The sequence below is a fragment of the Tachyglossus aculeatus genome, chromosome 17 (assembly GCF_015852505.1).
Source record: "Tachyglossus aculeatus isolate mTacAcu1 chromosome 17, mTacAcu1.pri, whole genome shotgun sequence".
In the NCBI taxonomy this organism is placed as follows: domain Eukaryota; kingdom Metazoa; phylum Chordata; class Mammalia; order Monotremata; family Tachyglossidae; genus Tachyglossus; species Tachyglossus aculeatus.
In genome coordinates, this window is record NC_052082.1 from 1,111,185 (window position 1) to 1,124,090 (window position 12,906).

General features: G+C 48.6%; 1 protein-coding gene across 1 annotated transcript; it reads left to right on the forward strand.

The window, feature by feature from the left end:
• The first annotated feature begins 1,461 nt into the window (after window positions 1-1,461).
• ARL9 (ADP ribosylation factor like GTPase 9) lies at window positions 1,462-8,708 on the forward strand. The gene is made up of 4 exons (XM_038759437.1): window positions 1,462-1,653; window positions 2,970-3,138; window positions 5,325-5,500; window positions 8,053-8,708. Exons 1-4 carry the CDS (start codon window positions 1,462-1,464, stop codon window positions 8,230-8,232), a joined length of 717 nt encoding a protein of 238 aa, XP_038615365.1. The 3' UTR covers window positions 8,233-8,708.
• Window positions 8,709-12,906: the final 4,198 nt, after the last annotated feature.

The window sequence follows — 12,906 nt, forward strand, 5'->3', positions numbered from 1 at the left end:
TTGTCAACCTACGAATCAAGCAAAAACTCCTCACTCTCAGCTTCAAGGCTGTCCATCACCTCACCCCCTCCTACCTCACCTCCCTTCTCTCCTCCAGCCCAGCCCACACCCTATGCTCCTCTGCTGCTAACCTCCTCACTCTGCCTCGTTCTCTCCTGTCCCGCCGTCGACCCCCGGCCCACATCCTTCCCCTGGCCTGCAATACCCTCCCTCCACGCATCTGCCAAGCTAGCCCTTCCTCCCTTCAAAGCTCTACTGAGAGCTCACCTCTTCCAGAAAGCCTTCCCAGACTGAGCCCCCTTTTCCCTCTCCCCTCCCCATCCCCCCTGCCCTACCTCCTTCCCTTCCCCACAGCACTAGTGTGTATTTGTACAGATTTATTGTTCTATTTTACTTGTACATATTTACTATTCTATTTATTTTCTTAATGATGTGTATATAGCTATAATTCTATTTGTTCTGATGATTTTGACACCTGTCTATATGTTCTGTTTTGTTGTCTGTCTCCCCCTTCTAGACTGTGAGCCCGTTGTTGGGTAGGGACTGTCTCTGTATGTTGCCGACTTGTATTTCCCAAGCGCTTAGTACAGTGCTCTGCACACAGTAAGCGCTCAATAAGTACGATTGAATGAATGAATGAAAGTAACTGAGGCACAGGGAAGTTAAGTGACTTGCCCAAAGTCACACAGCCAAAAAGTGGCAGAGTTGGGACTAGAACCCACAGCCCACAACCTCTGACTTCCAATATAAGTGTGGCTCAGTGGAAAGAGCACGGGCTTTGGAGTCAGAGGTCATGGGTTCGAATCCCAGCTCCGCCACATGTCCACTGTGTAGCCTTGGGCAAGTCACTTAACTTCTCTGAGCCTCAGTTACCTCATCTGTAAAATGGGGATTAAGACTGTGAGCCCCACGTGGGACAACCTGATCACCCTGTATCCCCCCCAGCGCTTAGAACAGTGCTTTGCACATAGTAAGCGCTTAACAAATGCCATTATTATTATTATTATGTTTATATCAATCGTATTTATATAATATATAATAATATATAATATATATAATATATAATTCTATTTATTTATTCTATTATTTATACTGATGCCCGTTGACTTGTTTAGATGTCTGTTTCTCCTCCTCTAGACTGTAAGCTCGCTGTGGGCAGGGACTGTCACTTTTTATCGCTGTATCGCACTTTCCAAGTGCTTAGCACAGTGCTCTGCACACAGTAAGCGCTCACTACTAACAATAGTATTTGTTAAGCTTTTACTATGTGCCAAGCATTGTCCTAAGCGCTGGATAAATACGATTGAATGAACAAGCCCGGGGCTGCGGGGCGGGCCGGGGGACGGAGCTGGAGGGCGGCGATGATGCGGTAAAGGTCAAAGGGGGCGGAGCGGAGCTGCGGGAGCTGGCAGGACGGTGGCGGGAGCGGCCGGTCTCAGCCCCGCTCCGCCCCCGCGGGCCATGGCCGGCCCTCGCCTGCGGGCCTGCGGGCTGGCCGGGCTGGCCGCGGCGGGCGGGGCGCTGCTCTACACCGCCTGGAGGACTTACTTGGCCGCCCAGCGGGCCCCGCAGGAAGAGGAGGAGGAGGAGGAGGAGGATCGGAAGGAGGAGGAAGAAGGAGGGGAGGGGGCCGCCCCCGACCCGCGGCCTCAGGTTGGGCAGGGAGTGGGAAGGGGCCCCGGCGCTCCCCACCCTCCAGGGCTCTGGGACCCCCCCCCCCCCCCCAGGGGCAGCTGGGCCCAGGCAGGATCAGAAGGGGACCTTGAACCAGCCCCCGGTGACCCCAAGGGGCTCCAAGTGGGCCCCGTCCATCCCACGGCCCAGGGCAGCCTATTCCCTTAGGGGTCATTCACGGGCTGCCAGAGTGAGGGGTCGTCCATCCCCTGGTTTGGGGTGCCTAGCAGAGCCCAGGCAGCTTCTGGCTGCGCTTTGGGAGCCAGAACGGTCCGACTTTCACCTGGGCTCATCCGATGGTCGTGGGGTGAGGCAGGGGCTGCCTGCTGGACCTCCTTCCCCCCCAACCCACTTATTTCGCGCTCTTCCCCCCTTTTCTCCCTCTTTTAATATAATGTCGCTCTGTTTCCCCTTCCTGATCTTCTCCTCTTCCTTCCCTTCCCTCCCCCTCTTTCCTCTCCCCTCTCCTCTCTTGCCACCCTTCTCCCTCTGAGAATCTTGTACTTTCTCATAGAATTTGGGGCAGAAGGGTAGCGATCACACTTACAAGTCAAAACCAGAATTGATTTAGAAAACCTCATCACCCCTTCTATCTCCTGCTTTATCTTTCCTGGGTACATCCATTGTGATCGGGGGCAGTGTGAGTCCAAGGTGGTGGTTTGGCAGCCTCCCTCCCTCCCCACCCACCCAGAATGTGCAGTGATACACTGTCTGCACTTCTGCCTGGGCTCCTCCAAACAACAAGCCCATTATTGGACTGCACACCTCCAGGGCTGCCAGGAAACTTCCAGCTGGGCATCTGTGTGCTCAGCTGGAGGCTTTCTTGGGGGAAGGACTCCTGACTGTGCTGCTCCAAGCAGGCTGAGATACTGAGTGTGGGGGTGGGGTGGGGGGGGGTCCTCATTCTCCCAGGCCTCCTCTGGTCCCCCTCACCACTTCTGCCAACCTCGGCCCAGGCAGGAGCCAGGCTGCAGATGAATTGTCAGCCAGGGAGCCTCGGTCCCTTGGACCTCTAGCACACTACTCCTGAAAGGAAGCCTCCTAGCAGAGTGGGAGCCTGGGCAGGAGCAATCAATCCATGGTATTTACTGAGCGCTTACTGTGTGCAGAACACTGTACTGAGTGCTTGGGAGAGGACAATACAATATAGTTGGTCGATATGATCCTTACCCACACAAACTTATTGTGTGGGAACGGCCGCTTGTTGGCCGGGCTCGGTCAGCTAGGAGAACGGGGCTGTCTCACTGGTGCAGAGCTGGTTTAGGCCGGAAAACTGGACTCTTTCTGACCCACAGGTGAAACCCCTGAAGAAACAAGTCCTAGTTCTTGGCCTGGATGGAGCAGGGAAGACGAGCGTCCTTCACTCCTTGGCCACTAATCGAGTCCAGCGTTGTTCCACTCCCACCCAAGGCTTCAACGCCGTGTGCATCCACACCGAGCGGGGCCAGCTGGATTTCTTGGAAAGTAAGCCCAGAGGGACAAGGGATAGAGTGCTCTTTTTCAAAGTTGAACCTGAAGTACGTGTTACCAACTCCCAGAAGACTATCAGTCAGTCAATCAATACTAGTTACTGAGAGCATCTACCAAGGACAAGATCACTGCACTCAGCATGTAGGAGAATATAATAGAGAAAGTAGTAGACACCATCCTTCCTTCCCTTCCAGGAGTTTTCAATCTAGTGAAGACAGACTGTACAATAAGTTACAGGTGGGAGAAAGAAAGAAAAGTGTGTATGGTGTATAGTAGTGAGTTGCTGCATAGGTAATAGGACCTGTAAAATGCGGGCAGAAGCGCTTGGGTTTGGGGGGGCGCTAAGTGTTTAAGTGGTGCAGCAGAGCTGAAGTGGCAGTTGTTGTGGGTATAAACCGGGGAGAGTAGAAATTGAGGAAGTCCTCCTGGAGCTGTAATTTCAGAATACTTTGCATTATTGGTTTATTGGGATTTAACAAAGTAAGCCCTGAGCATCCAAGCACAGAATGAAGAAATAAATTTCTAGTACTTTTATTGTGGATTTGTGTGAGGTCAACTCAAGAGCAAACCCTGGAAGAGGGCCTGTTGAGGATGAAAGCACACGTGCGGAGAGTTGTTTGAGAGCACTTGCCTCTATGCAGCAACCAGTTTTATCTGGAGGGAGACTTAGTTGATAGGTTCTTGATGAAGTAGTGGATTCCCTTCAAAGCTGTCATGTCTCAGGTGGATTTTATTTTGTTAGCCCAAACACTGTCAATCCTAAAGAAGAGACTTGTTGGTGGTTAGGAAAATGGCAATGGATCTGTAGGCCAGCATTTATAGTAGGTTTTTTTTAATGGTACCTGTTAAGTACTTACTATGTACCGGCCACTGTGGTAAGCACTGGGGTAAAATACAAGCTAATTGGGTTAGATGCAATCCATCTCCCGTATGGGGTTTACAGTTTTAATCCCCATTATACAGATGAAGTAACTGACGCACAGAGAGTGAAGTGACTTGCCCAAAGTCATACAGCAGACAAGTGCTGGAATTAGAACCCAAACTAACTAGCTCTCTTCCTCCTTTCAAAGCCCTACTGAGAGCTCACCTCTTCCAGGAGGCCTTCCCAGACTGAGCCCCCTTTTTTCTCTCCTCTCCATCCCCTCGCCCCCCCACCCTACCCCCTTCCCACAGCACTTTTGTATATATTTGTACATATTTATTACTCTATTTATTTTACTTGTACATATTTACTACTCTATTTTATTAATGATGTGCATGTAGCTATAATTCCATTTATTCTGACAGTTTTGACACTTGTTTACTTGTTTTGTTTTGTTATCTGTCTCCCCCTTCTAGATTGTGAGCCCGTTGTTGGGTAAGGACCATCTCTATATGTTGCTGACTTGTACTTCCCAAGCGCTTAGTAAAGTGTCCTGCTCAGAAGGGCTCAATAAATATGATTGAATGAATGAATGAGTGAACCCAGATCCTTCTGAATCCCATACCCGTGTTTTTTTCCATTAGACCACGCTACTTCCAGGTAATAGAGGGAAAGTTGGGAAAAGGTAAGGATGTTAGACTCAGGCAGCATTCCAGTATGGTGACCTGAAGAATGGATGTCAAAGACAGCAACTTCCACCTTGGTCCTCTGAGTATCCTCAGGTATTGCTAAATATCTGCATTCCCTCTGGACTGGCCCAGATTGACCTTTCTTTTACCCTCATGCAGGGTGGGTGAGTTCAGCTCTGGGATTCCCTGATGTTCCTCCCACACCTTCTCTGGTTCGAAGCCAGAACGGACATTACAGTCCCATTCTGGGACTTGGCCATTCGAGTGGAAGCTCCCCATAGGCAGGGAATGTGTCTCAGACTTCTGTTGTACTATTCCAAGTGCTTAATGCAATTCCCTGTCCCCAGTGGGTGCTTAGTCTATATCATACCATTACTACTACTAGGACTCATCTGGAACCCCATGTTTAGGGACAGAGCAGACGTGATTATCTTGTATGTACCCCAGCACTTAACACAGTGCATGACATGTGGTAAGCATCTAGCAGATACCTCAATAATAATAATAATAATTGTTATTATTAATAAGGAAGATAATTACTGTTATCATTATTCTTACCCTTCAAGGGCCGTTTTTCCCAGCAAACTTCATGTTTGTGTGTCCTGACTCCTTGTGCCGTCTCTCTGCAGTCGGGGGCAGCGAGCCTTTCCGTTCCTACTGGAACATGTACCTGTCCAGGGGCCTGGTGCTCATTTTTGTGGTGGACTCAGCCGATCCCAGCCGATTTCCTGCCGCCAAGAGGCACCTTCATCAGCTGATCCAGAAGGATGTGTCTCTTCCTCTGGTGGTTTTGGCAAATAAACAGGTAAGAACTCAGCAGGGCAGAGTGCTGGTTGGCCGTCTGTTGGAAAAGCCAGAGAGCCCAAGGCAGGATGCTTTTTAAAAATTCCTATATATTCACGCCCAAAGCCTGCATTGTTCTCAATGCAAACGACTCTGGGTCTGGGATGGCTTCCAGCTGTCCGAGAGGCAGCTTTTCCCTAGGTGAGGTCCACTGGGGAGTCCAGGGGAATGGCCCCAACTGCCGACAGTTTGCAGTCGCATTCACAAGCCTTCTTGGTGCTCTGGTGGCTTTCTTGGAAATGGGCCTGTTCTTTGCCAGGCCTGGGCACCTGCACATCTGGAGCCCATGGGCTGGCCTCGGCTTCATGGCTCCTGGGCTTCCTGACTGACTGTTGCAGAGCTGGTCCGCTGCTTCAGAAGTGATGCTGTTGATGACAGGATCACTGAGGGAGAATCCCCTGCAACCTTGAACACTGTGCCCATGGAGAGACAGGAAGGCACCTCTTCTGGCCTCTATGGGCCAGGAACGTGCTCAGACACTGATCCAAAAGAGGGAGAAAGTTGTGTTCCATTGCCAGCAGGATCTGCCTTGGAGTTGTTTTTGCAGCAATGGAAATGGTTTGCATCAAGCCATCCCCACTCTCTCGCCTGGGCCCCCTGGGCCCAGCAGCACACATCACGTGGTGGCTAGCAGGGAGAATGGGTGCATCCTGTATCCTCCCTCTCCGTGAGCCATATTTGAATGTGACACCCAGAGTGGCGGTGGGTTGGCAGGGGAGGAGGGCTTTTGCCAAGGGTGGAAATGAAGAATGAAACAGCAACAAAGAATTAACACTGGCATATCACTTGCTGGGTTGGGAAAAAGGCCGACATGCCCGGGATCTTGTGCACCCCTCCCCATCCTCCCCTACACTCCCCCAATGAACTCCAGTGTTTATTTTTCATTCCTCCCCCTGCTTGGCCTAATCAGTGGGGCAGTGACCATCGCCTGAGTTTCCCACCACCCCAGGAGTGTCTCTGCCTTCCAGCAGCAAAGGGGAAATACCCAGATGTGTGCTGGGCAGCTAGACCGGTACAGCTTCCCCAAATTGTCCAACTGCTTGCCCGGGGCTGGTCCAGGGCAGTGAGTTCAGCCCCAAAATGGGCTGCTCTCTCTCTGCTCTTTGGCTCCCCGCTAACCCTCTCCCCTCCTTCATTCCACTCCCTTCGCCACTGGGACACGTTGGTGCAAGCATCCTAGCAGTGCTGCGGGCATTTTGTTCAAATGGTGGTAACTAAATCACTTACTGTTCAAAGCGGCACAATTGTGTTACTCTAAAGAATGTCACAGGACACAATGCAGAAACCGGACCCTGGTTGGCTGGGAGAACTGTTGTATCCCTCCTTCCTCTCCCCCTCCTCCCCCTCCCCATCCCCCCCGCCTTACCTCCTTCCCCTCCCCACAGCACCTGTATATATGTTTGTACATATTTATTACTCTATTTATTTTATTTGTACATATTTATTCCATTCATTTTATTTTGTTAATATGTTTTGTTTTGTTGTCTGTCTCCCCCTTCTAGACTGTGAGCCCGCTGTTGGGTAGGGACCATCTCTATATGTTGCCAACTTGTACTTCCCAAGTGCTTAGTACAGTGCTCTAAACACAGTAAGCTCTCAATAAATACGATTGAATGAATTTACCGAGGATGGTAGCATTCTGATATCCCGCTACAGTGCAAGCTCCTCAAGGGCAGGAATCACATGTACTCAATTGTACTCTCCTGTGTGGTAGATGCTCAATACAAACAGTTGATTCTCTCTGCCTCCCCCACTAAAACTAAATCCTCAGGGGCAGGGGCCATGTCTACTAGCTCTCTGGTACTCCTCCAAGCACTTGGTAGCACTTGAAAGAGCATGGGCTTGGAAGTCAGAGAACCTGGGTTCTAATCCCTGTTCCACCACTTGTCTATAGTTTGACCTTGAATCAGTCACTTAACTTCTCTGTGCCTCAGTTCCCTCATCTGCAAAATGGGGGTTCAATATCTGTTCTCCTATCTACTTAGACTGTGAGCCCCATGTGAGACCTGATTATATTGTATCTACCTAGTAAGTGCTTAAAAAATACCACAGTTATCAGTATTATTATTATTATTCTCCGTACAGTGCCATGCACACCACAAGTGCTCAAAAAGCACTGTTGATTGATTGATCCATAGCCCACTGATCCTAACTTGTCCCATCCTCTGTGGGCAGAGAACTTGTCTACCAACTCTGTTGTATTGTACTCTCTCCGAAGCACTTAGTATAGTGCTCTGCACACAGTAAGCGCTTAATGAATATGATTGATTGGTTCATGGAAATGGAAAGGGTTTCATAGCACCCAAAACTTATCCATCCATTTTTGGAAGAACTTGCTATAGAGAAGATCCCCACACATAATAATCACTCAGTAAATACCACTACAGCCTCCTTAGGACAACTCAACTATCCCAGTGCCAGGGTCCCCTCAAGGGGTAGAGATGTTTTCTAAATGAGAACTCCAACTCACTTTTGCTGGGGATAAAATTTTATTTTTTTCCTTTGTGGGATAAGGATCTGGAAGGTGCGTCTTTCATCACTGATATTCACGACGCTTTGGAACTCTCGGCCGTTGGCGACCAGAGAAAGCTGTTCCTGATTGGCACCCATGTGGCCGAAGGCGATTCCCACATCCCTTCCAGCATGCGGGATGCCCGGGACCTCATCACCCAGTTGGTTTCAGAAGCCCAGTGACCCTAGTGGAACAGTTGTCGCGCCAATGTTCAGCTGCAAACTTGAACTCAGGATGTTTTCACTTTGAAATTAAAAATGGATATTTTCCTATTTTTCCCCAGTGTTTGGAATCTATATGAGCATGATGCTAATTTATCCAAAGTTTTTTATGGAGACACCACAATTCGAAATAGATTATAAAGTGCCAGAGCATTTTGTAAGAGTTGAGGCTTTTAACTGAGATAATTAAAGGAAAATTGTTAGAGAGCAAATTTTAGGCTTGTTTGGGTTTTTTCCAGTAAGTAGTAAAATGTACCATTTATCCATGTTTTAATGACCTATTCTAAGCTTTAAAATAACTGTTGGTTTTGAGGGTCTCCAGAGGACTCACTCATCGGGTATTGGAGAGCCCAGTGGGTCAGGAAGAGAATGTTACGGTTTGGGTCTGTAGTGTCAGCTGTGGGAGAGCAAATCCATCAGAGATCCTTCCCCTTAATCAGTGAAACCTATCTTACGCTCTCGCTGCGTTTTGGCAGAGAGTAGTCCATATCTGCTTACAAAATCCTTCCTATAACATTTTGAGAATTTGAAGGTCTAAAGGATTCTATCATCGTTTGGGTCTTTTATGATATTTATTAAGCAGTTACTATGTGTCAAACACTGTTCTAAGCACTGAGATAGATACAATTTAGGTTGGACACGGTCCTTGCCCCACATGGGGCTCACAGTCTAAGTAGGAGGGAGAACAAGAACACTGAGGTGCAGAGAAGTGACGTGATTTGTCCAAGGTCATCCCATCTGACAAGTGGTGAAACTGTAATTTGGGCCCCTGATCTCTGTTCTTTCCACTAGGCCATGCTGCTTCTCCAGTATTGGGGTATTAGGACTGTCCAACTTCAGGAATGCCCTGGCGATATTGGTCCTTGTCCAGTCGCAGGCTCCTGGAGCAGTGCAATTTGGATGCAAAGCTAGCTTGAGAGCCTCTTTGGTCAGCAGTTGACTAAAGAAAACGTGCTTGCCCGTGGAGGGAATTTAAACATGGTGTGGAGGTGGAGCTATCAGAAATCATGCATTTCACTTACATTTTCACTGTTAGCATTATCATACAACCCCTTTCGAACTGTTGGTCTCTGCCCTCTCCAACTGCTCTGACCTTCCTTCTGAGCAGAATGATGTGGGTGGGAAAGATAAAAAGTTCACTTAGAACATGAAAAATGAAGGGCTACCAGAACTGTTTCAGGAGTCCATAAGTAAGATAAATTCTTCTTGCTAGTAGTTTTGATGGGGGGTGAGAAGTTTGTAGACAGGGTGCTATCTTTTTCCAGTCCCGACACAATCTCTTGGCATTACTTGAAAAACGCTGTAAATATAAAGTATTTTGTAAGAGCAGTCTACTGAATAGAGGCAAAATTTTGACTTTAGCTTCATCTTATTTGTTTTCATTTTTTTTTTCAAATTTGCCAGGAGATTTGTAGCTCTAAAATGAATGATTTAAAAAATTTTCCTTCCAAAATGTACAACCCCCAGTACAGCTAGGAACCAAATACTCTGTAATGGACACCAAAGTGTTCGTTGGTTTCTTTTACAATTTCTGAAGCATATAGGGGCAAGGTTCAGTAAAACTTGGCTTGGTCATCAAGCAAAATGACCAGTGATCAGCAATCTCAGTGGCCCAGCTGCAGAATTTGAGGTTTCTGCTTGTCCTTCTAGAGTTTCCTCTGTTGTCTTTCTCTTCTAAATCTTTCCAGCTGCTGAGGGACCCCACATCCAGAGCCACCTTGGGCTAGTCAAGGGGTGACAGTCTGTCCCCTTCTTTAGATGGTAAGTGAATGTGTCCATTCATCATATTGTACTCTCCCAAGTACAGTGTTCTGCACAGAGTAAGCACTCAATAAATATGGTTGACTGACTGTCTGACCTGAAGAAAGCCCAGTTAACATGTTGGGGTTTCTGAACTCCAGAGCCCTTGGTGGTCTTGACTTGATGTGGCCGGTCTCGGAGCTAGAAGAGACGAGTGTGTTGGATTCAGGGTCTTTTTGGTGTGCCTCCTTTTTGGAGGCTTGATTGGATGGTACCACTACCCTTTAGTCTGAAGCTGAGGGCTGCACTTGGGGCCGTGCCTGTTATACTGGTCTCCTGAATATTTGCAGTGGGGCCCTCGCCTTCTAGTTCTGTACTTGCCAGTGACACCTGGGTAGGTGTTACCATGGCAGCAGTGCAAAAGCAGTGTGCCAGTCTGTTTTGACAGAAAAGGTTTCCCTGTTCTACCATAGTGAGAGACCTTTGTCTTTTTTAGTAGAACTTTTTCTGTGGAATAATTCCCAACTTTGTAAGGGGGTTTGGGCAAAGGGAGAGCCCTAGACCCGTGGTGCTGGAGGCAGGGGGCTGGGGAAGAGCAGGGAGGAGGAGAAGGAGGTCAGGGCAGGGGGTGGGGGGAAAGGAGGGGTCAGGGCAGGGAGGGAGGAAGGTTGGGGGCAGGGAGTACTGGACTATAGAGTTTGGGGCCAAAAACCTTCCCCAGGGGCAGGGAAAGGGATGGGGGAATAATAGTAATAAAGCACTTACTATGGGTCAAGCATTCTTCTAAGGTCTGGGCTAGATACAAGATAGGTTGGAAGCAATCCCTGTCCCATATGAGGCTCACATTCTTGGAGAAGCAGTGTGGCTTAGTGGAAAGAGCATGGGCTTGGGAGTCAGGGGACATGATGTCTAATCCTGGCTCTGCCGCCTGTCTGCTGTTTAACCTTGAGCAAGTCACTTCCCTTCTCTTTGCCTCAGTTCCCTCATCTGTAAAATGGGGATTGAGACTGTGAGCCCCACGTGGGACAGGGACCGTGCCTAACCTGATTTGCTTGGATCCACCCCAGCGATAAGTACAGTGCCTGGCACATAATAAGCGCTTAATGAATGCCATGATGATGATGATGATGATGATGATGATGGTTGTGGGACAACCTGATTACCTGGCATCTACCCTTGTGCTTAGAATGGTGCTTGGCACATAGAAAGCGCTTAATAGATGCCATTAATATGAGCCCTCTCCTTCCTCTCCCCCCTTCCCCATCCTCATCTCCCCCACCTTACCTCCTTCCCCTCCCCACATCACCTGTATATATGTATATATGTTTGTGCGTATTTATTACTCTATTTTATTTGTACATATTTATTCTACTTATTTTATTTTGTTAATATGTTTTGTTTTGTTCTTTGTCTCCCCCTTCTAGACTGTGAGCCCGTTGTTGGGTAGGGACCGTCTCTATATGCTGCCAACTTGGACTTTCCAAGCGCTTAATACAGTGCTCTGCACACAGTAAGCACTCAATAAATGTGATTGAATGAATGAATGCCCATTTTCCAGATGAGGGAACTGAGGCCCAGAGAAGCGAATCAATCAATCAATCATATTTACTGAGCACTTACTGTGTGCACTGCACTGTACTAAGCACTTGGGAAGTACAAGTTGGCAACATATAGAGACAGTCCCTACCCAACAGTGGGCTCACAGTCTAGAAGGGGGAGACAGAGAACAAAACCAAACATATTAACAAAATAAAATCAATAGAATAGATATGTACAAGTAAAATAAATAGAGTAATAAATATGTACAAACATATGTACATATATACAGGTGCTGTGGGGAAGGGAAGGAGGTAAGACGGGGGGGATGGAGAGAGGGATGAGGGGGGAAGGCCTCTTGAAGGAGATGTGCCCTCAATAAGGCTCAGAACGGAGGAGACTGACTGTCAAATATGAAAAGGGTCAGAGGTCATAGGTTCAAATCCCGGCTCCGCCAATTGTCAGCTGTGTGACTTTGGGCAAGTCACTTCACTTCTCTGTGCCTCAGTTCCCTCATCTGTAAAATCGGGATTAAGACTGTGAGCCCCCCGTGGGACAACCTGATCCCTTTGTAACCGCCCCAGCGCTTAGAACAGTGCTTTGCACATAGTAAGCGCTTAATAAATGCCATTATTATTATTATTAAAAGGGAAGATTTTCCCGGCTCTGGTCTCTCCATCTAGATTGTAAACTCGTTGTGGTCAAGGGAGGGGTCGGTTTATCGTTATATTGTATTCTCCCTAGCGCTCAGTACAGTGTCTGCACACTTAACGCTCAATAAATATGACTGACTCAGGGGCCCAAGCGACTTGCCCGAGGTCACCCAGCAGAACGAGTGGCGGACGGGGATTACCCCTCACATCCAAGCCGTCACCAAAACCTGCCGGTCTCAGCTCCGCAACATTGCCAAGATCCGCCCTTTCCTCTCCATCCAAACCGCTACCCTGCTAATTCAAGCTCTCATCCTATCCCGTCTGGACTACTGCACTAGCCTTCTCTCTGATCTCCCATCCTCGTGTCTCTCTCCACTTCAATCCATACTTCATGCTGCTGCCCGGATTATCTTTGTCCAGAAACGCTCTGGACATATTACTCCCCTCCTCAAAAACCTCCAATGGCTACCGATCAATCTGCGCATCAGGCAGAAACTCCTCACCCTGGGCTTCAAGGCTGTCCATCACCTCGCCCCCTCCTACCTCACCTCCCTTCTCTCCTTCTCCAGACCAGCCCACACCCTCCGCTCCTCTGCCGCTAATCTCCTCACTGTACCTCGCTCTCGCCTGTCCCGCCATCGACCCCCGGCCCACGTCATCCCCCGGGCCTGGAATGCCCTCCCTCTGCCCCTCCGCCAAGCTAGCT

Excerpts from the sequence above, each read along its gene's own strand:
- ARL9 (XM_038759437.1), top strand. The coding sequence starts at position 1,462 with ATGGCCGGCCCTCGCCTGCGGGCCTGCGGGCTGGCCGGGCTGGCCGCG. Across the intron at positions 3,139-5,324 it reads CCAGCTGGATTTCTTGGAAA|TCGGGGGCAGCGAGCCTTTC; the intron begins GTAAGCCCAGAG and ends GTCTCTCTGCAG. Across the intron at positions 5,501-8,052 it reads TGGTTTTGGCAAATAAACAG|GATCTGGAAGGTGCGTCTTT; the intron begins GTAAGAACTCAG and ends TTGTGGGATAAG.